This window comes from Carettochelys insculpta, chromosome 3, assembly GCF_033958435.1.
Source record: "Carettochelys insculpta isolate YL-2023 chromosome 3, ASM3395843v1, whole genome shotgun sequence".
Taxonomy (NCBI): Eukaryota; Metazoa; Chordata; order Testudines; family Carettochelyidae; genus Carettochelys; species Carettochelys insculpta.
The window spans coordinates 147,194,426-147,217,569 of record NC_134139.1 but is presented as its reverse complement, the minus strand read 5'-3'; the positions used below and the strand labels follow the sequence as shown (position 1 = coordinate 147,217,569).

General features: G+C 41.2%; 1 protein-coding gene across 1 annotated transcript in view; it reads right to left on the bottom strand.

The window, feature by feature from the left end:
- The window catches only part of MYO6 (myosin VI), a 135,271-nt gene that overhangs the window by 74,026 nt on the left and 38,101 nt on the right, over window positions 1-23,144 (bottom strand). Inside the window, exons 10-15 of the mRNA XM_074990990.1 lie at window positions 22,464-22,628; window positions 16,878-16,958; window positions 13,236-13,416; window positions 11,284-11,428; window positions 4,773-4,930; window positions 2,478-2,569 (exon numbers count right to left, since the gene is read on the bottom strand). Of these exons, the coding sequence (XP_074847091.1) occupies window positions 2,478-2,569; window positions 4,773-4,930; window positions 11,284-11,428; window positions 13,236-13,416; window positions 16,878-16,958; window positions 22,464-22,628 (822 nt within the window). The remainder of the gene's footprint in view (window positions 1-2,477; window positions 2,570-4,772; window positions 4,931-11,283; window positions 11,429-13,235; window positions 13,417-16,877; window positions 16,959-22,463; window positions 22,629-23,144) is intronic.

Sequence of the window (23,144 nt, the reverse complement as noted above, 5' to 3'; positions counted from 1 at the left end):
AGCGTCCCAGCCGCAAATTACAGAACACCCGGGCGTCATGTGCCCTACCCCGCCACCCCACACACATGTCCAGGAAATGGCCTCTTGCATCCACCAGGGCCTGGAGTACCACTGAATGATACCCCTTCCTGTTAACGTAGGCATCCCCGCTGTCGTCCAGCTCCCAGATCGCCAAATGCACCCTGTCCAGAGCTCTGAAACAATTGGGGAAGCCCAGATCCATAAACCCAGTGAGGGGGACATCCAGGTCCCCCAGGGTCACAACTCATAGCAGGAGCACCCTGTTGATGGCTTGGACAACCTGCGGGGTGGGAGGGAGAGAGGGGAGGAAGACACGTACATGAATGCCTGACTGAGAGGCCCTCCTGCCCCCCTGCCCACCAGGGACATCCTGCCCCTCACTCAGTAGCTCTCTCCCCGGGGGGGTCCAAACTTACCTCAATCATCACCGCTCCAAAGGTGGCCTTGCCGACACTGAATTGGCGGCCAACGGACCAGAGGCTGTCAGGGTGGTCAGCCTCCACAAGGCAATGACTACCCTCTTCTGCACCGGGACACGTTTGTGGAGGACTGCGGCGAGCCAGTGGCAGAGATTTTTGAATGTCTGGTGGGTCATTCTGAAGCTTCTCATCCACTGTTCGTCACTCCAGTCCTCTGGCACCAGCCGGTCTCACCACTTGCTGGTGGTGGTGAAGGCGCACCGGCGCCAGATTGCGGGGGGCGGGGCAGAGCAGCATTGCCATGGCCAGGGCCTGCAGGCTGGGTCCCATGCGGGTGACCTGGCCATGCCACTCAAAGAGCAGGGTGACCAGCATGGCCAGCAGGCTGGAGAGGACCTCGTCCTGTGGAGGGTGGGAGTAGGCACGTTGCTCAGCTCTTCTCCCCAGCATGTTCTCTGTTCTGTCCACAGACTGGCAGCATTGAGCATGTGCAGGGGTGTTGGGAGGAGCCCTTTAAGGGGGTCAGCTGGCTGTGAGCCCAGAAGGGCTTGTTGTCCATGCGTCATTTCCTGGCCTCTTACTTTGAAGTAGGAGCTATTTGTGTGTAGCTGCTTAACTTTGAAGTTGGGGCACGCCTACTTAGAAGTAAGGGAAGGTGCATTTTGATTATAGATGCTCTGCTGCTATGTTATTTTGTAGCATAGACACAGCCTGGGAGTTCACCTAGAAGTTCTTAAACTAGGGATGATAGCTTTGTGATTGCATGATGTAGCTCGATGTTCAGTTTCAGTGACTTGCATAGCAAAAGTTTTCATGTCACAAGTCAACACAGTCCCAAATTTAAAGTTAATTCTTTCCTGAGGATGACACTGTAGGCTGAAGCAGCCAGATTTCTTCTTGCACTGAGTTTCTAAAAAGCTTGGCTCACTTAATCCAGTGCTTAGGGGAGCCTCTTCAACTACCCAACACATTATCATATTTATATAGAAGGAAAGTTAACTGCTTTTATTTCTCTTGCTCCTATCCCTTTCCTATCTAGCTCTTCAATATTACAAGCTGACAAGATAAAGAGATCTTTCTGAGTCTTGCCCTTCTCAGGTTGCCCCAGCCTAAGTACTAATGGTCCTCCTCAGAGTTTAACCAGCAGTTCACTCAGTCATACTGGTTTTCAATTAAGTCCTTTCAATACGGAACTGAAGTGTCACCTGAACACAGAAATGTTATTTTAGTGTTTATTCACTAGCTGGAAGTACCAGATTAGTTTCAAGCATAGTGATCTCATAGGCACTCCCTGTTGAGAATGGGTTGAATTTGATAGCACTATTTGAGAAGAAAGTATTTCTTAATTGCGAGCTTATGGAATTCTGAAAACTAAGCAGGGCAACTGCAACTAGAGTAGCACCTAAAACCCTATGCAGTCATGGGGCACTTACAGTTTAATAAAGGCCTCTGAGTTCTCTCCTTTTGCATGGGAATGACAAGAAGAACCACAAAAGTAGTCTATTTTGAAGTCCTCTTTCAGATCCCTCCTTATAAGCCTTCTCTGCAGCAAAGCCCACACTAAACAATGGGTAGGTACTTTTATTAGACTAACCAATATCATGCCATTGTTTCTTTACAATCCCTCCCCCCACCATCTGTTGCCTATAATCTCATACTCAGATTTTCAACTCTATAGATCCAGGACCATCTCCACTGCATGTTTATTCTGTCTTTGGCCTCTAGATGCTATCATGCTACAAATGAATAATAATTGCTTAGTACAGGAATATGAGAGGCACATTGCTCTTAATACATATTCTCAAAAAAGAACAAACTATTAACCAACTCAGACTGGGAAACAAATGAAAAATGCTTAACCCAAGAACAAACTACACTGGCCCTCTACTACAACAGGCATACAAAGTTCTTTAACTGTAATTAAAAGGAAAATTAACAAAATTGACGGAAAGCATTGCTATTTCACATACCCTTATTTTACTCTTCTTTTCAGAAAAGTCACTGGATTACTCAGACATGAAGTGGGATATAAATTACCTCTTTCAGAATCCTTTCATTGAAGAATTGCTGCAGCTTTTCATTACAGTAGTTTATACAAAACTGTTCAAAACTGTTGTGTTCAAAATATTCTGAAAAAACAAAGTATTAAACTGCTTTGAATTATGATAAACTAGTACTCTGAGAATCTTGTGATGCAGCATTTGGGGATGGGGGATAATAGAGTAAACATCTTCACATCAAATCTTTTGTTCAGAACGATGATAATCTCATTCAGTGAAGTGGTTTTGCTGCATCTCATAATAGCAGTACTAAGTTGATTATAAACCAGAAATGAAAAAAGGATTTGGAAATTCATGTTTCTGGAGCCAACAACTTGCAAACTGTTATCTCTGGAGCTCATGCTCCCCAGTGCCAGTTATCACTACTAGTATCCACAGCAAGAATGCAGGGCAACAATACCCTTTTCTCCACACTACCACCCTAAAGGAACTTCACAGCATAGCCAAGACCCGTATCACATGTAGTTCCTCTGGCCATTAGTTCAGTGGCTGATGTCCACACTATCCTCCTCCTGTTGGTTGTGCACATCCTCTCCAGCAGCGCTTCCACCGACTGAAGAGGGACAGTGGCAGGAGGAGAGCTGGGAGATGAGCTGGGCCCAGCTCCCTACATGCTGTGGGGGGAAGGGGCAGCCACCCAGGCTTCCACTTCCCTTCATGGGGAGCCTCCGGGTAGCCGTTCGGCTGGGAGTGGGAAGCTGGGGGCAGCTGACCTCTAGCTGCCTGGATTTCTTGTCAATTTGGAGGTGGCAGCACAGGGCTGTAAAAGTGACTAGACAGTGAGCGATGGATTAAGTACTGTGTGATCTACGCAGCTACTGCATTATCCTAACTACACCAACCTAAGCGCTGTATTTCTTGTCAAGGGGGAGTTGTTAATGTTGGTGTAATTGGGGAACTTACATCGGTGGGAAAAGGCTGTAGTTTGTACACTTACATAATTAGGGAAACATACGCTATGTGTACTGTGAGCCAGGCCTCAGTCTCCTATCTGCACCTCTGTCATTGTACTGCAGCCCAACTCCCAAGACTGTATCAGAAATCATAAGTGCATTCATCACTGCTTCTGATCTCATTGGTTGTCCAGAATCAGAGCTCACTCAAGGACTAAGGAAGTCAGTACAGCTGTCTACTGACACCTCCAGTAGGAAGGCTGCCCTCAGAAGGGTGAGTGGTCTGTGCTGTTGTTAAAATCAGAGAGGGCCAAAAAAAAGGCCAGAAAGAGTCAAATTCTCAACAGTAACATGCTGCTAAAGGTCAACTACTGGATATAAAAAAAATACTTCCACAGATAATGATCAAAATGTATACATAGTCAAAGCAAGAAAAAGATGCTACAGGTTGAACCTCTCTAATCCAGAACTCTCTCAAACAGCAACATCTGTAATCCAGCATGATTTTAGTTAGCTGGAGAACCACTCATCATGGGTGTGGCTAAATTCCTGCAGTCCTATAAAGTTTGTTTCCAGCCACCTGTGCTGGCTCTCAGTGTCTGTGCTGTTATGTAGCTGTAATTTACCCCTCAATGTCTTCTAAAAGCCCAGTCAACAGTGGAAGCGATGGTAATGTGTACACAATATTGACCTCCCGTGGTCCAGCAAATTCTCTCATTTGGCACTGGTCAGGTCCTGAGGGTTCTGGACCAGAGCGGTTCAACATGTACTTAAGAACATGATCTGAGGACATTTACTTAGTGTAGTCTGATACGTCATGTTGCCAATTTGTTTTAATGTTTATAATACTATTTGACTTTCAACATGTACTGTCTTTAAATAATTATTGTATAATCCCTCTACTGATAACTTCCCATATCTGTGAACCTTTAAATCAATTAAAATTGAAAATAATGCTTTAAAATTCTCTAGTTTGCACTAAAAATCAAATTCTGTCCAGCCTTGTTGGGAACTCTCTTGGACTCAAACTGCACAGAGCTCCACACACGTAAAAGTGGTATCTATGTAAACATCCCAGTGTTCTGAAGTCCAGCTTCAGACAAACTTGCCCAGTCTCCCGCTTGTTATTTAGAGAGTCTGTTTATACTTTCAACTCCAGTGCACCTTCATTATCTCAGAATCATTTGAGTAGTGCTCTCTCATTAATACACCACCGTACCTACTACCCACAGTATGTGTATGTATAAACACGAATTATAAAAGAACAAGAGAATCCAAGAACCTCCTACCACTAAATAATTGTATGTATCCCTGCAGCTGTGATAGCAGAAGAAAGGTAGAAATGAGAAAAGAGAAATTGGTTAAAAAAGAGCACTTACCAAAACCAGCTATATCTAGAACACCAATGAAGAAAGAAGAGGTCTCAAATGGAAAACACTGGTTTACTCTGTTTACCACATGATCAAAAAGATGACTATATACAGTTTTAGCCAAGGCATCACGTGCGTTGTTTGCTTGTTCTACTTTCAAGGGTACCCTAGAAAACAAAATGAAAAAACCCAGACACCAGTAAGTTTCAGAATCTTTTCACTGTAATGCACTTGTAAGGATGGAAGAAAAAGTCTTTTGATTTAGGTACATGACTAGAACACTGAAACCTGGGTTCTAGTCCCAATTCAGACAGAGCCTTCTTGTGTGATCTTAGGTAATTCAATCACTCTCTGTCTTAATACACTAGCTGTAAACCATAGTTAAATCTTCCCAATCTCTCAGGAGTGCTGTGAAGATAAACCCAGACAAAACTGTGGAAAGTGCCACAGAAAAGCCAATAAGCAAATATATTTCAACATAACAAAAATAAACATCAGTGGCCACCATGGTGCTGTCATGATTCTATTTTTGCTGTGTGTTTACTTATTACAGTTTATTAAGCTTTTACAAAGACTAAAACAGGTATTGGTCAGTAATAGAGGTGGGGAGAAGGAAAGGCAGGGACACAATTCTTAATATAAATGACAATTTGTATGACAAAAAAGGAAGGTTTGCTTTTATAATATAGACTGGGAAAAAAACATGGTCTTTGGTTTTTCATCTTTTGATTCCCTGTCTTTACATTGCAATATGCTGTAGTAAGCCTGCTTCCTAGTTTCACATTTTTTCTTGGTTCTACTGTTTAAAAAACTGTTCATGAATTCATATGTTATGAAATACATAATTAGAAGGTTTCCAAACACAACCAGGTAAATCTAAAGCCAGTTGAGTAAACCCATGTTTAAAAGCACTTTAAAATGTCTATTTGCCATGATGGCTTTATGAAGTTGCTATTCAAGATCCAGAAAATGGAAGTCTTTTCAAAAATCTTTTGAAAGATTTACAAGTGGAAAAAGTACATAAGATCTAAGTATTATATTATCTGGCCATCTTAAAAATATAGCTAAGCCTGCAGAAAACCATCAATTACTAAGATACCCATATGCGCAATAAGTTATAAATTTATTACTGGAAATCATTGTACAACTAGATGTGTGGGAAACGACAATAAAAACAATGAAACTTGTAGCTGTACTAGAAGTCAAAATATGGAAAAAGATTTTAATATGGTTTAAAAACCCAAAAATGGCTCAGGACCCACCCCTGCTACCAGTAAATCAAACAGCAAAACTCCCTCTGCCTTCACTGGTGCAGGATCAGGCCCTTACTAAGACCAAAATTTTGCATGGCAATTTTAACTCCCTGCCAAAACACACTGGTATTTGAATATGAAAAGCTTTTCAAATGGATAAGAATCCATTCAGCCCTATACCCCACAGTCACCTTAAAGCATTTGCTGCAGACATCCATGGAAGAATCCAAGGATTTTACATTTATGAAGCATTAACTACCTTATCACACCTACAGAGCCCCCTTTAGTTAAGGCTCAGAAAAACTGGCAGGTCAGAATGAGACCAGTTACATAGTGCAGTTGTCCATGTTGCACTATTTCTTTATATCCATAGCAGTGTTGGTTTCATTTCACAAGCACTACTGTCTCCCAAAACATGTTTTCAAAGACAGTGTGCTTCTCATGTATGAGATCACCTTCTATAATAAATTAAAATTAAGAAAGCAAAGGCTTCATTAATTATGGGCAACTGCAGCTACATTCCATTAGGCAGCAATTAGCTTTAACACACAATCTCTTCCTCCACTAAATAACTCCTGATTTATCTTATGGTAACAAGTACTGACAGGAATCTTATCTTATAAATAGAGGCCAGGTACTTTTACATTCCCTTTCGATAGGTTTGGGGGATCAGTTTGGTAATCCTCACAACAATTCATGTCAATTTATATAATCCTGTATAACAATTATTTAAGGATGTAATTAGTTTAGCTATAAAGTATGTAAAATGTTATGAAAATCCGAGGCATTAAATCATTAAGGCATATAGTTAAGAACCTGCTCGGGTGGTTACTCTATTAAAAATACAAAACCACTCACACCTGAACTATTACAGCAATGTTAATTCCAGGACTGCACAAATCAATTACTGTGAGGACTAACTGCAAACAAAAGAAACCTGTGGGGAGAGAGAAATCTGGTTCTACAAATGTATTTTTACAGCTTAACACACACAGAAACCACAAAAGTTTTACAAGACACAGTCCTGACGTTGCACTGAGATGATGAATGTGGCTGGAGAGTTCCAAGAGAAAGTACTCACGCAATATCAGCAGAGTGCTCCCAATCCCTCTTCCTCACATCCAGCCGAGCAGAAAGTGAGCCTGATCTCTCTTCCTCCCTTTTCTTGGCTGGCAGGAAAGAAGTGTTTTCCTCCTCCCCTCACTCAACTTTCTCCTTCCCTTCTCACTTTGCACACTCCTAGAAGAAAATGGAAGAATTCCCTCTTCCCTATTCTCTGCCTTCTGGCATGCACAGCAACAGGACTGTCCAAAGCGGCGGAGGGGAGACAGGGCCCAGGGCACCACCACCCCTTCCACGCCACAGGTCCAGACTGTCCCCGACCTGGTCTTCACCCTGGTCTCTTACCCCGTCCCTGACCAACTGGACCACAGAGAAGTGGGGCTCTGTGGGCTGGGGAGGTGTGGTACAGCTGAGCAGAGAGGAGTAAGCTGCCTCCGGTGCCGTAACCTGAGTGTGCAGGGGGAGCCAGGGGGAGGCAACCCACTGCGGCTGCTGCTGCTGTAACCATGATCTGCCCCAGGTAATGCTCCTTCCTCCTGTCTATAGGACGACTGGGGCAGCTGCCGAGGGATCATCAAAAGCACAGGGCCTGGGACAGCCACCCCACCTCATCCTGCAGATGAGATGGTTCTGCACAGCAAGAACATTTCCTACAACATGGGTCATTTGAGAGATACTCCCTCTATCATACAGTGTATAGAGAGATTTTATTGTGATCTAAAATCAGATCAAGATTTGCAATAGCAATGCCAACTACATGTGAGCTCTTGGTTGTACCATACTTCTTTAAAATATGACGTGCTCAACAAAAAGCACTATATAAAACACTGACTGCATGTGCTCTCATGGATTAACATTGACAAAAATGACGTCCTTTTAGAATGAATACGAAGAGAAATACCGTATTTCCCATAAATATTACCACTATATCATGAAATGAATCTGCACATATGGTACTACTCCATGACTAAGTATAAGAAGTTAAAATGATGCCACTATAAATATTTTACATTTGATTGATAAATGGAGATATACATACCTCATAGAACTAGAAGGGACTTTGAGAAGTCATTGAGTCCAGTCCCCTGCACCCACAGCAGGACCAAGCACCATCCCTGACCAATTCTTTTTTAACCTATGTGCCTCAGACCCCTAAATGGGCACCTCAAGGACTGAACTCACAACCCTGGGTTTGCGAGGCCAATGCTCAAACCACTGAGCTATCCCCTCATCCCATGCATTATCTTTTCCAAGAAGATCACCTTGTACAGTTCTTGCCGCAAAGGATGAATGGAAGGAGAAAGGCTGAGTCATTAAAGATACCAAGGTGCATTAACTTTGATAGGAATATCCACTTTTGTATCTGAACACGTTATTTCTATCAGTAGATATTATGGCTATGCATTGCAAGACATCAGCCACTGATCTTTCAGAGAGGCTAACAAGGACAGATAAATGTAGTGTCACTGAGAAGTCCCCTTGGCATCTCCACTTCCAATTAGTATTTAATAAATCCTCAAAGAAAGCCGTTAATATCACCTTTCTTGATGGTTCTACTGTGCACAACAGAACATAACCTTTGTTATGCTCTGAAAACACCTATTCAGCTGAGCTATTTATTCATTGTGACCTACTAATTCTCATGTTCTTCAATTTTCACACACAAAACGCCATTAGGAAAGGGAGAAACTGTGAACACTTCTTTGTTTTCCTTTCTTTAAATCTAGATGAACACATATTTTAATTACGGTACGAATTAGACACAGGCTTAACTAATTATTTTTGAAGCCATTTCATTGGCAACGCCTAGGCATTTCACAAAAGTCTAGTCAACATTCATCTTCTTTCTTTGTCGATTGAATAAGGCACAAGAGAAAGAGAAGTTTATTAGTGTATGGTTTTCTCAGCTGAACAAGTTTAGAATAGGCTGCTGCATGAGGCTTAATGCAATGATTTCAAGTCAGCAGACTTCTTCCTGCTATTACACAAAGTAAAACACTGTGAAAACTAAGCAGTTAAAGGTCTGTTGGCAAAATAGTGCATCCACTTTGAAATAACCCTGACACAAATGTTAACAGGAGCTGCTAATGAAAACATGCTGGACTCATATTCCAAGGTGAATATGCAAGTCTGAAAGAATTTTTTTAAATCATTTTAGCTGCAAATTGAGCAAACTATCTGCAAAGCCACTGTAACACTCATTTTTCAGGGAAGAACCATTGTAGTGACATTTGGAACAGCTTCCATATGTGAAGAGGCTAAAAAAGATCAAGGCTGCTCATTGTAGAAAAGAGGCGACTAAGAAATTATGAGAGAGATTTATAAAATCCTGAACTGGTATGGAAAAAGCCAATAGAAAAAAAGTGTTATTTGCTCTTTGTAACTAAACTTCAGGGGTCACCTGATGTAAATAATAGGAAGCAGGTTTAATACAAACAGGAAATATTTTTTTCAAATTGAATACTATTAAATGGTGCAATGGATGTGCTGATGGTCAAAAGTATAACAAGGTTCAAAAAAGGAACCAGATAAATTCATGGAAGATCATCATTGGCCATTAGTCAAGAATTCATCCCCTTGCTCTGGGTGACCCTAAACATCTGACTGCCAAAGCTGGGAGAGGGAGAAAGAGGGATCATCCCATATTTGCATTGTTTTATACACTCATCCTGAAGCTCCTGAACTGCTCACTGTTGGAGACAGAACAATTGGATAGATGGGCCTTGGGCCTGTATCAAAATGGCAATTCACATTTTGAGGAAAGCTGGTCCTGTCTGCTCCAAGGGATTCAGAACACTCCTTCACAGATTCCCTCCGCCCCACGCCCCATTTTAATTTTTACTGGCAGTGGCCATCCTGAAGTGTTCACACCACTGCCTCAAAACTCTGAGTGTTTATTTTAACTGGACATGAGAGGAAAGGCCGTAAACAAACAGCCACTTCATATAATGTATTAATGGGAAAAAATGCAGGCTAGAGAGCACGCATATTGTGGAGTGCAGAATCCATGTTAACAGAGACCCAAAATACAGAATCAGTATTAGTAAGGACCATTCTAAATAGCCTTTCTGCAGGAAGCAGGCCTCAGTATTACCTGCTTAAAAAAAAAATCTCTACAGCAGTTCAAACAGCAGACTTGCCTATTTTCATGTTAGTAACTCCATTACATCCCTGAAGTGTAGCGTACAACCAGAGAAATCCAGTGATGTTACATGATTTAAGATGAACTTCTCACCTTGTTAAAAGGATCTAATATAAATACTAACTAATGTGCTGCAGTGCTTAACTTAAATTCAATACCATAGTGTGACACACCAATGTTAAACCAAATTACTGTTCATGCTCCAAAATCATTTGCTATTTTGCACAGATGTACACCACATTTTACTTTTGAAATTATTCTAATATTTAGTGCCACCAAATAGGAAAAAGGCACCAACAGTAATTAGCAACATTTTAAATCTCAAATGACAAACATTTAATAAAAATCTATATAAGAAAAAACACTTATTTTAGAAGGAAGTGCTGATTTTTAACAGGCATATTTTAGACCATTTAATTAAAACCAAACTATTATAATAACCACTGCAAGTAATCAGCCCAATTCCCATTACTTACAAGACAGTATTTTTCACTTCCATCTTCATTTACATCTTGAAAGGTGCAGCATACTTTTAATTAGAATATAATGTTTGATCTTATCTTTTAAGGAATCATTATTTTTCTAAAATTGATTCAGTTTGTACTTAAAAGTGGTTAAGCATGTGCCCAAATCTCTGCTTTTTGTGAAATGTATAAGCAAAAGGCTGAATTCTCTATTTATTTCAGTGATCTTGCTTAAATTGCATTAACAAAAATAGATTTTTGCCCATACTTGCTATTTTTGTTACATGATAGTATCTAATTCCTATAGCTGAAGGTGGGGATGAGAATAAAAATTGGGATGGTGGTAGGTATTTTATTTACTGTTTTAAGTATTTTGGTATCTGGAAGTTGACTCATTTATCAAAGCAATGAGAAAGACTGAGAACTCCAGCATAAAAAAAAAAAATCTATGTTTTAGAAACTCTTTCCCAACAAGCAGATGTGTGCTGAACAATGTAGAACAGATAACTTTAAGAAGAATCTATAATCGCCTTTACAATTTATTTTTAAATGGACCTACTTTGCATTTATTGCTGAAGAACGGAGTGGTCTGAACTTACTTTATAACTGTTCCTTTGGTGCCCCCTGCCGTTGTAAGCATGACTCTAGTGGTTAAGCTGACACGTAGATCATCCTGATCCAAACCAAGCAATTCTGCACAGTATTCTAAAGACTGACTAGATTTGTTCTTCAGAATACATCCACCTAGTGAACAAGTTAAGAAATATGTTACACAAAAGCCAGCTAAGATGAGAAGTGACTGCATATTTTTTTCAAAAAAATGAACTCAACTGTCAGACCCATCAATACCCACCTTTATACTATTGATAATTTAGCAATTACGTGTTATTTCTGAAGTGCAAGACCGAAGTTTGAGGAACGTAGCCAATTCAAAACTGTTCATTGCCAGCATCAAAACGTGTGAATTCTTTAAAAGCCCGATAATTTTGAGAATAAATGTGATGCCTGGGAGTAAACTGGATGACACTTACAAATACAACTTTTATAAATCAAACGTGTTTGTCTGGAAATTCCCCAGCTTTCTGAAGCAGCAACAGAATTTTAAATTAGACTGGTATAAACACACTTCAGGAGTGGAGTCTTACTCCAGTGTAATGTATCCTATCCATCAAAGCTGGGCTACTTTTCTGCAAGTTTCAGCACATCTATTACACACTTTTATGCATGTACATAGGAGGGGGAGAATGGGTGGGGTTTTTACACATATATAAAACTTTGAGCCCTTAAAGATTTTATTCTAGAATGCAGTGTGATTTGTAAGTTTAAACAAATGACTCTGGCCCTCTGCATTCCCCTACATCCTCTGCACTCGGATATATTCTATACCTTCCCCAATTCCTGACAGCCCTACTTCAATGTCTTTTGGCCTCTGTAACTCTCTCTTCCTCCCCAGCTGTGTCCTTTCTTTGCCCCTCACCATCATGCATCTCATCCACCTATGCCTAAACAAACCCTGGGAAGTACCAAACTGCTTCTTATTACCCCAGATCACTGCCCATCTTTCCCAGCCTTCTCATCTTTCACATTTTCCACACACAAGGCACACCTGGAATTAGAAGGTACTTACTCTAAAATTACTCCTTATACTTCAAAAATAATTTTAAACCTTTCTGTACTTGCTCATTCTAACACATTTCTACACATATGCACCTGGTTACACAGATAGGAGGAGGTAGAAAAGAGAAGAGTGAGTTAAAAAACAAAACAAAACAAAAACAAAAAACAAAACAAAGCCTATCTTGCTATCTTAGACATACACAGTTCCACACAGAGAATTTTTGTATCTTGGACAAACTCAAAGTGTGTCAAGATTGGGACTCTCTTAGATCTCATCCAAAACACAAAGCAACCATTAATAAATAAATTTAAAGAAACAAAAAGGATTCCAACAGGTACACAGACCCTAACAAAATCTCAGAAGTAGCATAATGAGCTTATGAGTTTCCCAATTGTTCCTTACTTCCTTTCCCTGCTCTTTTTACCTCCCAGCTACCTTCTTCCCTACCAATTTTTGAATTATAAAGTTGATAATATTTCATATCTTTTAATGCACCACTTCCTTCCTTCACCCCAAAAATCACTAAAAGGAAAGTATTTCTCCGCACCAAAGTAACAGACAGCTGAGTCTGCAAGCTAAGACCAGCTGGTTACAGGACACAAAATCAATCTAAGAAATCTTTAAAAATTAAAAATTGATTCACAGGGTTAAACAATTTTAAACAGTGCAGAAATCCTTTTCTGACTTGTACCAAAAACCCTCCAGGAACTATTTTAGGAGGACTGCGTTAGTGTGATTTTTATATTTTTAGTGAATTTAGAAAACAGGTCTTTGAAAGAAGATGCGATTGATAATGGACTGATTGATTAGCTGTGGAAAAGATATCGAACAGGATTTTGATTCAGAACATAGTGCGCTTTTTACCTCAGTCAGTCATCTACTCAAGAAACACACATTTTTAGAAAACTATAAAAATTAAAAATTTCATCAAACCTGAAGTACTCCCAGCTTCCTCAAAATCAATATTCCCTAGGTGAAGAACACCAGCTACTACTCTGAAAAGATCAAGTTTCTCTCCATCATCCAAGCCAATCTTTTTCATTGCTGTGCACATCCTATTGAAGTCTCCATGGTCATCAAGAAGAGGATCTTTCAGTGAACCTGCTTTTAGGTACTATCAGAGAGCAAGAAAAGCGGACAATTTAATGAAATGATTGAACGTAAATTGTAGTGAATACTTTAGCTTATGAACAAGCAGCACAAAAACATGCAAAACCACAGCTATATAAAGATATTACTTTGTATACATGCTTAAAAATAGTTGGAGCCTGGCTTCCAGCTCCCTGCCGCTCACAGGAGACAGGAAACTGATCAGCACTGTTGTGCTAGTCAGTTTCCCATCTCCTGTCGGGGCACAATCTGATTCTCAGCTGCCACCATCGACAGGAGTAGTTGCTGCCCCTGACAGGAGCAGGGAAACTGCTCCTGTCAGGAGTGGCAGCTTGAGTCTTGCCATCCCTTACAGGAGCAGTTTTCCTACTCCTGTCAGGGGTGCAAGAGTCAGGCTGCCACCCTTGACAGGAGTGGTTTCACAGTTCCTGTCGGGGGCAGCAGCCTCCCTGCTCGACAGGGAGCCTGACTCTTGGCTGCCACCCCTGACAGCAGTGCTGGTCGGTTTCCCTGCTCCTGTGAATGGCAGGGAGCTGGCACCAGGCTCCAGGCTGCCCGTCATTCAGGGGAGCTGGGAAACTGACCAGCACTGCTGCACTGGTCAGTTTCCTAGCTCCCCCGAGTGGCAGGCAGCCCAGAGCCAGGCACCAGCTCCCTGTCACTCAGAGTTTTGTTAACCTGAGATTCGTGCAACTTGAGTGCACTTATTTCGGGGTTCTACTGTAGTTTCTAATACACAAGAATGCTACATAATTATATTAGTCCAGGATAGCAGACAGTAAACAAATACATGCAGCCAAAAGGTTAAATCAAACTTGTACACAATTAATTTTACAATTAAATTTTAAAATGCTTTACATTGAAAAGAATTCTTAATTTAATTGAAATAAGAGTCCACACAACCTATAAGTGAAAACACTACTATTGTCATCTTAGAATAAATATTGCGTGCATCTGAAAGAATCACATCAAACAGATTTTAAACACACAAAAATTAAACTAAATTTTCTAAGTATGCAAAATGATCACCTCATCTTCCTGATAAGGAAAAGAAAAAATAATTTAAGTATTAATTCATTATTCAGCTGTAAAATATACACAACATGGACAATTTTAATAAGTGACAGAGCAAAGGCCATTTCTTATCTTAAAAGAACTGAACAAAATAATAGTTTGTGGTGGCCAATCTGTGGCTCTCCAGCTGCATGCGGCTCTTTGCTCAATGGAACGTGGCTCTTGCTCAGAGCCACAAGCCCAGGCTGCTCACAGCTGCTCTGAGCACATGCCACAGCCCTGGGAAGGAGAAGCGCATGGTTGTGGCAGCAGCAGCTCCGATGAGACCCAGGCTCTGGGTTAGAGTGGGGACTCTGAGGTTGGCTGGTTGTGGGGACAAGGTGGGGAACTGGTTGGCCAGCCCTGGAATGACTTCCATAGAATTGAGGTTCTAGTGCATAATGAAAACTTGCCTTTTTCTGTTACTCTTCACTTAACAGTTTGCCATGTAATCCCAAAAATATATAGTTCTTCAAAAACAAGGGAATAAATACTTAGTGGTACCATTTTTCTAATATCACTTCCTTTTAGTGTATTTTAATTCATAATTTAACAGTTGTGTCAAATTGAACTTTGGTATAAAAAGCCTCCACCAAAGGACAGATTTCTATAGCTCAGCAGCATTCAGAACTATTGCCTAAAATATTTGCTCTGATTGACTTAATTATCTGGAAAGTAAGATGCTCATGAGGATGCCAAACAGATTGGTGACAGAATGATTCTGCTCCCAAACAGCAACCAAACATCCCATGGTGCTCATTAATAGGCTGTTGATACATGCAGGAGATGCACTTTCAGGCATTCAACTTTGAGCCACCTGAGAAGTTCAGGAATAGTCTTACTGAACTACCTGAAGGGACTTAACTATAATTAGAACATCAGATCCAGACACTGAAATTACAGTTTACAATATAATCAGGTTTCTTTTTTGTGGGAGGAGATGTGAAATTTAATGTTCTATTCTGAAATGCATTGTTCCACTTGGAAAAAATAGTTCTTAGGAGGAGGATAAGAGAAAACAGCTCAGAAAAGAGAGTGGGGTGAAGGGAATGTACTCTTCCTGGTGATGACATCATAACTGAGCTTAAAGAACTTGTGTGTGGCTATGACACAACTCAAAAGGCCTAATCCGACTGTGAGATCATAGCTTTTCACAGTCACATTCCTGACTCGTTAACTACCATGAAACACACAACTGTCCGTAACTCCAACAGAGACTGTTTTTAAAATGATGAAAAAAGCAAATTCAATCTCAACTGGTTAAACTTTTTTTTTTTTTGACAGAATAAAGCTTTGCTTGCATTTTCTGTTTATCTGTTTCTGCATCTAACTCAGAAGAATATAATTAATTCTAAAGTACTTCCAAATTATTCTCTGGATAAAAGGACCATAATCACCTATTAACAAAAGCAAAGAAAAAAAGGCTATCAAACACTTGCAAGTGGTAAACAAACCATGCTCTGCAAATCACCACCAAGGCTTTGTCTACCTTTGAAACTTTGAAGTGCAGCTGCGGCAGAACTTTAATATGGTGATATGTCCATGGCAGGAACATTGGGGAGAGAGGTCTCCCAGCATGATAGGTAAACATCCTCCACGAGGGGAGAGCTAACTGTCCTAGGAGCACAGCTCTCTGCACTGTAGCCTGGTTTACACTAGTGCTTTATAGAGCTGTAACTTTCTTCCTTGGTGGGGGTGCTTATTCATACCCCTGAGCCAGAAAGTTGCAGCACATTCAAATGTCAATGTAAACTGAGGCCTTGTCTACATTTACTGGTACCATCGATCTATTTGAGCTACACAAACAATATAGCTGACGTTGACATAGTCACTGCAGCATCTTGTGCGCAGTAACGTCGACGGGGCCTGTTCTCCTGTCAACACTGGCTACTCTTCTTGTTTTGGTGAAGCACCAGCATTGACAGGAGTGAGCTCAGCAATCAATTTATTGCATCTACAGCAGATGTGATAAAATCAACAGCCAGTTTATCGATTGCTGCGGTGTCAAACCACCGCATGGAATAGACAGAAAAGAAAAAAATAATTTAAGATAACATTCTGTACAAGGCATTTGTTTTGTCACCACTGAAGAACTGAGCCCTGAAGACAAATTTAGGAAGTACAGCATGATAAACATTAAAAAAGGATTAAAAAATTAAGGACTACATTTTAGGCTATACATTTTTGATGTTTAAAAGGTCCTCCTAGTACTGAACCTGATAAAATATTAACAGCACTCAATAACTAGAACTTTAAACATTCCAGCCTTGGCAGTTTCAACTGAAATTTCTAAACTAAGATGCAAAAAAGGAACATTTAATTTGATTCTAAACAAGTGAGACCTACATTTTTAACATTATCAGCATAAGTCAGTAAGTTCAAGTAATTGAAAATGTGGAAAATAGATCATACCTCAGGACTTTTGCGATTCTGCAAAATTTCCTTGTCTGTGTCTTTGGTAGCAAAGTATCTAGTGCAGCCACGATTTAAATACTACAACAAAAGAGGGGGGAAAGCATATTATAACTAGAATTTAAGAAGCAAGGAGAAAATTCTCTCTCTCTAGTATCTGGGGACCAAACTGGCTACCACTACACTTCATGCTGTTTTATGGTTGATGTTTCTCACAGATCCAAGAGTCTGTAAGGTGCCACAGGACTTCTTGTCCATTTCCCCCACACACTCCAAGCCAACCAGTGGTCCCTGTCGGCCATGGAATTTCACAAAATGTGACAGATGAGCCTGCAGTAGGAGGGCTAGAACTGGTATGTACGGCTTTTTCTGGGAAGGAAACTGGAGACTATATCAGGGTGATTAGATGAAATATCTGAGTGCTGCTCTGATAAGGAGTTGGTGAAACATCACTTTGCTAAATCTTTTACCTCAGCTCTGTATCTGAAGTTGGGATAATAATATTTACTTACCTGGCATAAATACGGAAATGAATAATACAATAAATGCTTGCAAGGTAATATACAACAGCCAAGAATTAAAGTGTGACATAGGTGGAAACAAACTTCAGGCCATGTGCCATACCTTTTCTGTAAATACCTCAATACTGATTAACATGTCCAGCAAAATGAAGCTACAAACTTTTTGATGAGTATTTTGCTCAGCTCTCCAAAAAGCATGTAACATCCCAAAAAAAGAGCATTTAAAGAAACTATAGTAGGTTTTGAGTCCTCTAGTTCACTGAGGAGCTAGGATCCTTGTTTTGGCACAGATCTGCCCTTTTTAAAAAGGGCTTATAATTGGCTCTCACAGCAAGTGAAAGTTGCCATGAAGTATGTCTGAAAGCAGAAGAAAACTAGATGAGATCAAGAGACCTGATCTAATATTAATATAATATTATGTGACATTCGCATTGTTTTTAGGTTTTATCCAAAATATAAATTTACAATCAACAAATAGTACAATACATTTTAAAGAGAAAAATGCTCCTCTGTGCACTAACACACTTAAGGACCTGACATCAGAAATTTCCACTGTTACCGACAGACCTAGCAGATAGGAGTATATTTATAGAAAAATAGGGAAGCAGCTAAGAATGGGAAATGGGACACATCTGGAGGATAGCCAAATCATCATCTACCTCTGTAATCATGATAGAAAACTATGATAAAACACTTTGGGCTTGTCTACACTACCTCCCTACTTCAAAGGGAGCATGGTATGTAGGAGGTGTTGGGAGTTTATTAAGGAAGTGCTGTGGTGCATATGCAGCACTTTCTTAAGCAAATTCCCCCCTGGAGCAACTTCGAAGTGTTAAACTTCGAAGTGCCAGCTGGTGTCTAGCTGCAGCTCACCCGCCGGTATTTCCAAGTACCTGGGGTCCTTCCAAGTCCCTTTACTCCTCAAAAGTATCCGGGCACTTGGAAGTACCGGAGGGTGAGTTTAACACTTCGAAGTCGCCGTGGGGGGGGGGGGAAATTTGCTTAATGAATTGTTAAACTCACCAACTGGTACTTCCAAGTGCCCGGGGTACTTTTGAGGAGTAAAGGGACTTTGAAGTACCCCAGGCACTTCCAAGTGCCGACTGGTGTGTAGCTGCAGCTCACCCGCCAGTACTTCGAAGTTTAACACTTTGAAGATGCTGCGGGGCGGGGGGGGGGGAATTTGCTTAATGAAGTGCTGCATATGTACTGCAGCACTTAATTAATAAACTCCCAACAACCTACTTACCATCCTCCCTTTGAAGTAGGCAGGTAATGTAGACAAGCCCTTTATTAATAGTATCTCATTCCATAAGCTAAGAAAATTATATAGGAAGGAGTCAACTTTAGATATGAGAGAACAGAGTCCCTATTATTAGTGTTACCATAGCACTTAGAAGGTTTAGTCACGGTATTGTACAAACACAGAACAAAGAGACAGCTCATGCCCCAGACATCTTAAAATCTAAGACTAAAAAACTAAAACCAAAACAAAAATGATTAATACAGACAAGACAACAGGAGAGTGTCAGCAATATTGGTCAGAATGAGAGGCTCTGAGCTGAGCACACTAGCAGCCTAAGCCTTGTCAAGTTGTCTGTAGACATCATGGCAGGATGGGAGGGAGGAGAAGGAGATGACAAAGATGAAGGTAGGTATGCAGACATTCCGGGGGACTTCCTCCTAACCATGAAGGGCAGCATAGGTTGAAAACAAGATGTTTGAAAATGTAGCAAATGAGTAAGGGTTGGACTGACTGGAGGTAAGAGTAGACATATAGGCAAATTTATGAGAAACAAATAAGTAGATTGGGATGATCTGCCAAGGGCCTTGAAAACTGAAAAAGATTGCTTTAGGTTTGATGTGATGGAGAACGGGGAGCCAGTGGAGAGGTGATATGGTTAATCTGCTGGGCTTTACAGTAATATGCTGAGCTGACTGGAGCAGATTGAATTTGTCTAAATCAGGGGTTCTCAAGCTTGATTACACTGAGGCCCAGTGCAGATAACAAAAAATTACTACCCGACACCAGGGGAGGGAACCAAAGCCTGAGCCCGGCTGATCCCTTGGTGCAGGAAGGGTATATGCAAAGTTGAAGCCCAAAGGCTTTGGTCCCAAGCTCCAGCAAATCTAAGCCAGTCCCAATAAACACATTAAAATTTGAGGTTTGAGAGCCTCAGGTCAAAATCAAAGAAGGAGATGTCCCAGGAAATAAGACAAGATAATGAAAGACTGCACACATACTTTAGCTGCACGGATGCGTTGGAAAGGCTGTATCTTTGAGATGTTATGCAGAAAGAATAGGCAATATTTAACCTGTAGGTGGGGAGAGCGAAAAGTCCAAATTGAAGATGACATCAAAGTTATGGGCCTGACAGACAAGCAGGATGATGCTGTTGCCCATAACAAGAAAGGAAGGAGGTCCTGGAGAACAAATATGTTTTGGTTATATTTAGCTTAAATTGAGGGCTAAGCATCCTTGAGGAGATGTCAAAAAGTCCAAAATTTTACTTTGGATAGAAGGAGAAAGATCTGGGGTAGAGAGGTAAACTAAGAGTCTTCAACACAGAGGTGGTATCTTCATTTATGTTTTCAGGTCAAATTACCCAAAGATCAGATGTAGGTAGGGAACAGAAAGGAACTCAGAACAGAGCCTTGTGCAACCCACTCTGAAAGTTGGAGAGAGGATGAAGAGGATTCTTCTCAAGTGTCATTCTGGGAAGATGGAGGAGAACCAGAAGATGACAGAATCACAGAAAGCAAAGGGAGAACAAGGCTCAAAAAGAAGATGGCCAGTGGTGTCAAAGGCAGTTGACAGACTGAGGATGAGGGTGCAGTACTGATTCTGAGCTGGAGGTGGGAAAACTATCAATAGACACTTTGGTGAGGGAAGTTTCAGTTGAGTACAAGGGATAAAAGCCAGACTGCCAACAGTCTATGGTCGGATCAAAGGAAAGGAACTCCCTTTAGCAATATTACCACACACATTTAATAAGTGAGATGAGGCAGTAGTCATAGAGGCAAGTAGGATCAAAATGATGGGGTTGGAGGTGTTTTTTGTTTGTGTTTTTGTTTTGCGTATGACTATAGCATGTTTATACTGTAAGGCAAACATGTGGAAAGGAAAGTGAGATGTTAAGAAGAAAAGTAAAGGAGTAGATGATAGTGGGTGAAAGAGATCAGGAGATGGATGAGGGGAGGGATCACTGGGTCAAGTGGAGAAGAAAAGCAGTCACAGGAGACTAATAAAAGAGTTGGAAGAAGCAAAGAGAAGGCATACGAAGGATAGGTGATTTTATATGTTATATTTTGCTAATTAACCCATGGAAGAAAACAGCAAGACCCTGCGCAGAGGAGGATGAAGGCAAAGAAAAGAAGTTTTGAGCAATGAGTCAAACATGGCAAAAAGGCAGCTGGGACTGCAGGAGTGGAATTCAAGTTGGAGAAGTAAAATGTTTAACTAAGAATATAGCACAATTGAAGGAGGAAAGAACTAATTTGTAGTAGAAGGCAGCCTGATCACAGGATTCCTGCCCAAGACACTCCACAGCATGCAAGGGCAGAAGCAGCATATGTGTGGGAGAGCTGGCCAAACCTTACAATGGGGGAGAAATGGCTAAACTTGTTAAGGGTGGAGGGGAGTGAAGCTTATAAAGTATCAACAACCATTCTGAGGAAAGACAAACAACAGGGCAGGGAAGAAAGCACTTAGGAAGAGACAACAAGCCATCTACACCGGTGTACTGGAGGTCACACAAAGGCTCAGTGGCAGGTCACTGAGAGGACTATTAAGAGAAAGAAAGCAAGCGAGAAGAGGTGATAGTTCGATAATGGAACTTAGTAACAGAGATATAAGAAACAGGGCAGTGCTTAGTGAAGACTAAGTCAAATGAATAGACCTTTGGCTGAATGGGAGAGTTGAACCAGGCTTCAGATCAAAAGAAAAGGTGGGGGTTAGGAAGTGTGCAGCTGAAGAGTTGGATGGGTCAGCAACACGGAAACTGGGGTTACAGTGAGTGAGTGCAGGAGAAAAGGAGAAGCAAAGAGAGCCAGGAGTCAAAATTAGAGAAGAAGGCGGTCAATAAATGACCGCACCATGGATGGGAGGAGAGTCCAACACAGTATCGTTCAAAAGAGAAGAATGAGTGGAGAGTGGAAGCAACGGGAAGGGCAAGAAACCCAACACCCAACCACAGTCTGCTCCAAACCTGAAGCATCAGAGAAGTCATTTCTGGCAGACACAGAACCTGTAGAGGCAGCATCACATAAATGGATCCAAATCTCTGAGAAAGCCAGCAGCTAGACGGTGTGAGATATGAAGAGGTCATGGATAGCTGAAATCTTTGTAGAAACGGGGTGGGCCATTAAGAGACAAAAAGGCAGCAGGGAGGGAAGAAGCGATTATCGGAAGGAGGTTGGGTAGCATGAGAGGGACAAAGATGGTGACAGGAATGGATGTGGGAGGTAGAGATGGTGAGGGTGAAGGAAGGGCCACAGTTAGGATCACTGTCACCAGAAATGAGGAGGGTGCCACTAATGTGGGACCTAGAATTAGCTTGGTGGAAGGATATCAGGGTGAAAAAGGGGAGATCAGAGGGCAGATGGATGGAACTAGAATACCCTACGATACCTGGATTTGGGAGAAAAAGAAGTATAATATTCAAAGCAACTGAAGTTAGGTTACCCATAGAAACCACAGTTGATCCCATTAGGTTATAGTTAAAGGCTGGAGCCACTCATAAAAATCGGTACTAGCAGCCAGATGTGCAATAGCTCGTTTTTGTAAAAGCACAGAAAGTCCACAACATTACTGGCATAAAGAAATAAAGTATGAGAAAGCTTTTAAACATAAAAACGGTAGATAGCCTTATAACAAGATCAAGTAGATTTTAATGAATGGTTATCATAAATGAATGAGTACACAATAATAGTAAGAGCTCAACACCACAAATTGGTCTTTTAAAGGTAAACACTAGAGGTTATGAATAAGATTTGTTGATATGTTTGAAAAGTTGCATATTGATATCGTTTTTAAAAAATATTAAAACAGCAACAGCAAACTCACCCGAAAATTATCTGGAGAGCTTAAATACAGCTTTTGTCTAATATCTTCAGGAGCACCTGCACAAAGCCTGTAAAAGATATGGTAATTCCTCTCCTCTTTGCCTTGCACACAGATCCTAGATTTCTCCAAAAGATAATGTGATACAAAACCACCAACCACCAAATTCTAGAAGGAAGAGAAACAAAAGATGAAAACATTTCCTTAGACACTACAGGTTAAAAATGCCCAAATCCAGCACTCTCTCTTGTCTGGTAGGACCACAGATCTAGCAGAACCAGAGTCCTGGGGCTGGGAAGAGGAGGGGCCAGCCAGACCACCAGCAGGAGCCCACGGCACGACAGCCACAGCTGGTCTGGCTGCAATGGGGGGCTAGCAGAAGCCAGGGAGCCTGAGCCAGGAGCAGCAACAGCCAAGGAGCAGTGACCCAGACTGGTAGGATGGCAGCTCATCGCCATGGCTAGATAGGAAGCCATGGCCCTGGGAAGCTGCGGAGGAGGAGGGGTGGCTGCGGCTGGGAGCGGGTACGTGGGAGCCCAGGAGCAGGGGCTAAGGCCAGAAGGGGTGCAGCACTGACCACCCCTCATCTAGCAGAATCCCTTCTCTGGGACCACTCTGGTCCCAAGCGTGCCAGACCACGGAGGTTGAACCTGTATTATATATTTAAAACTATTTTTAAAATAC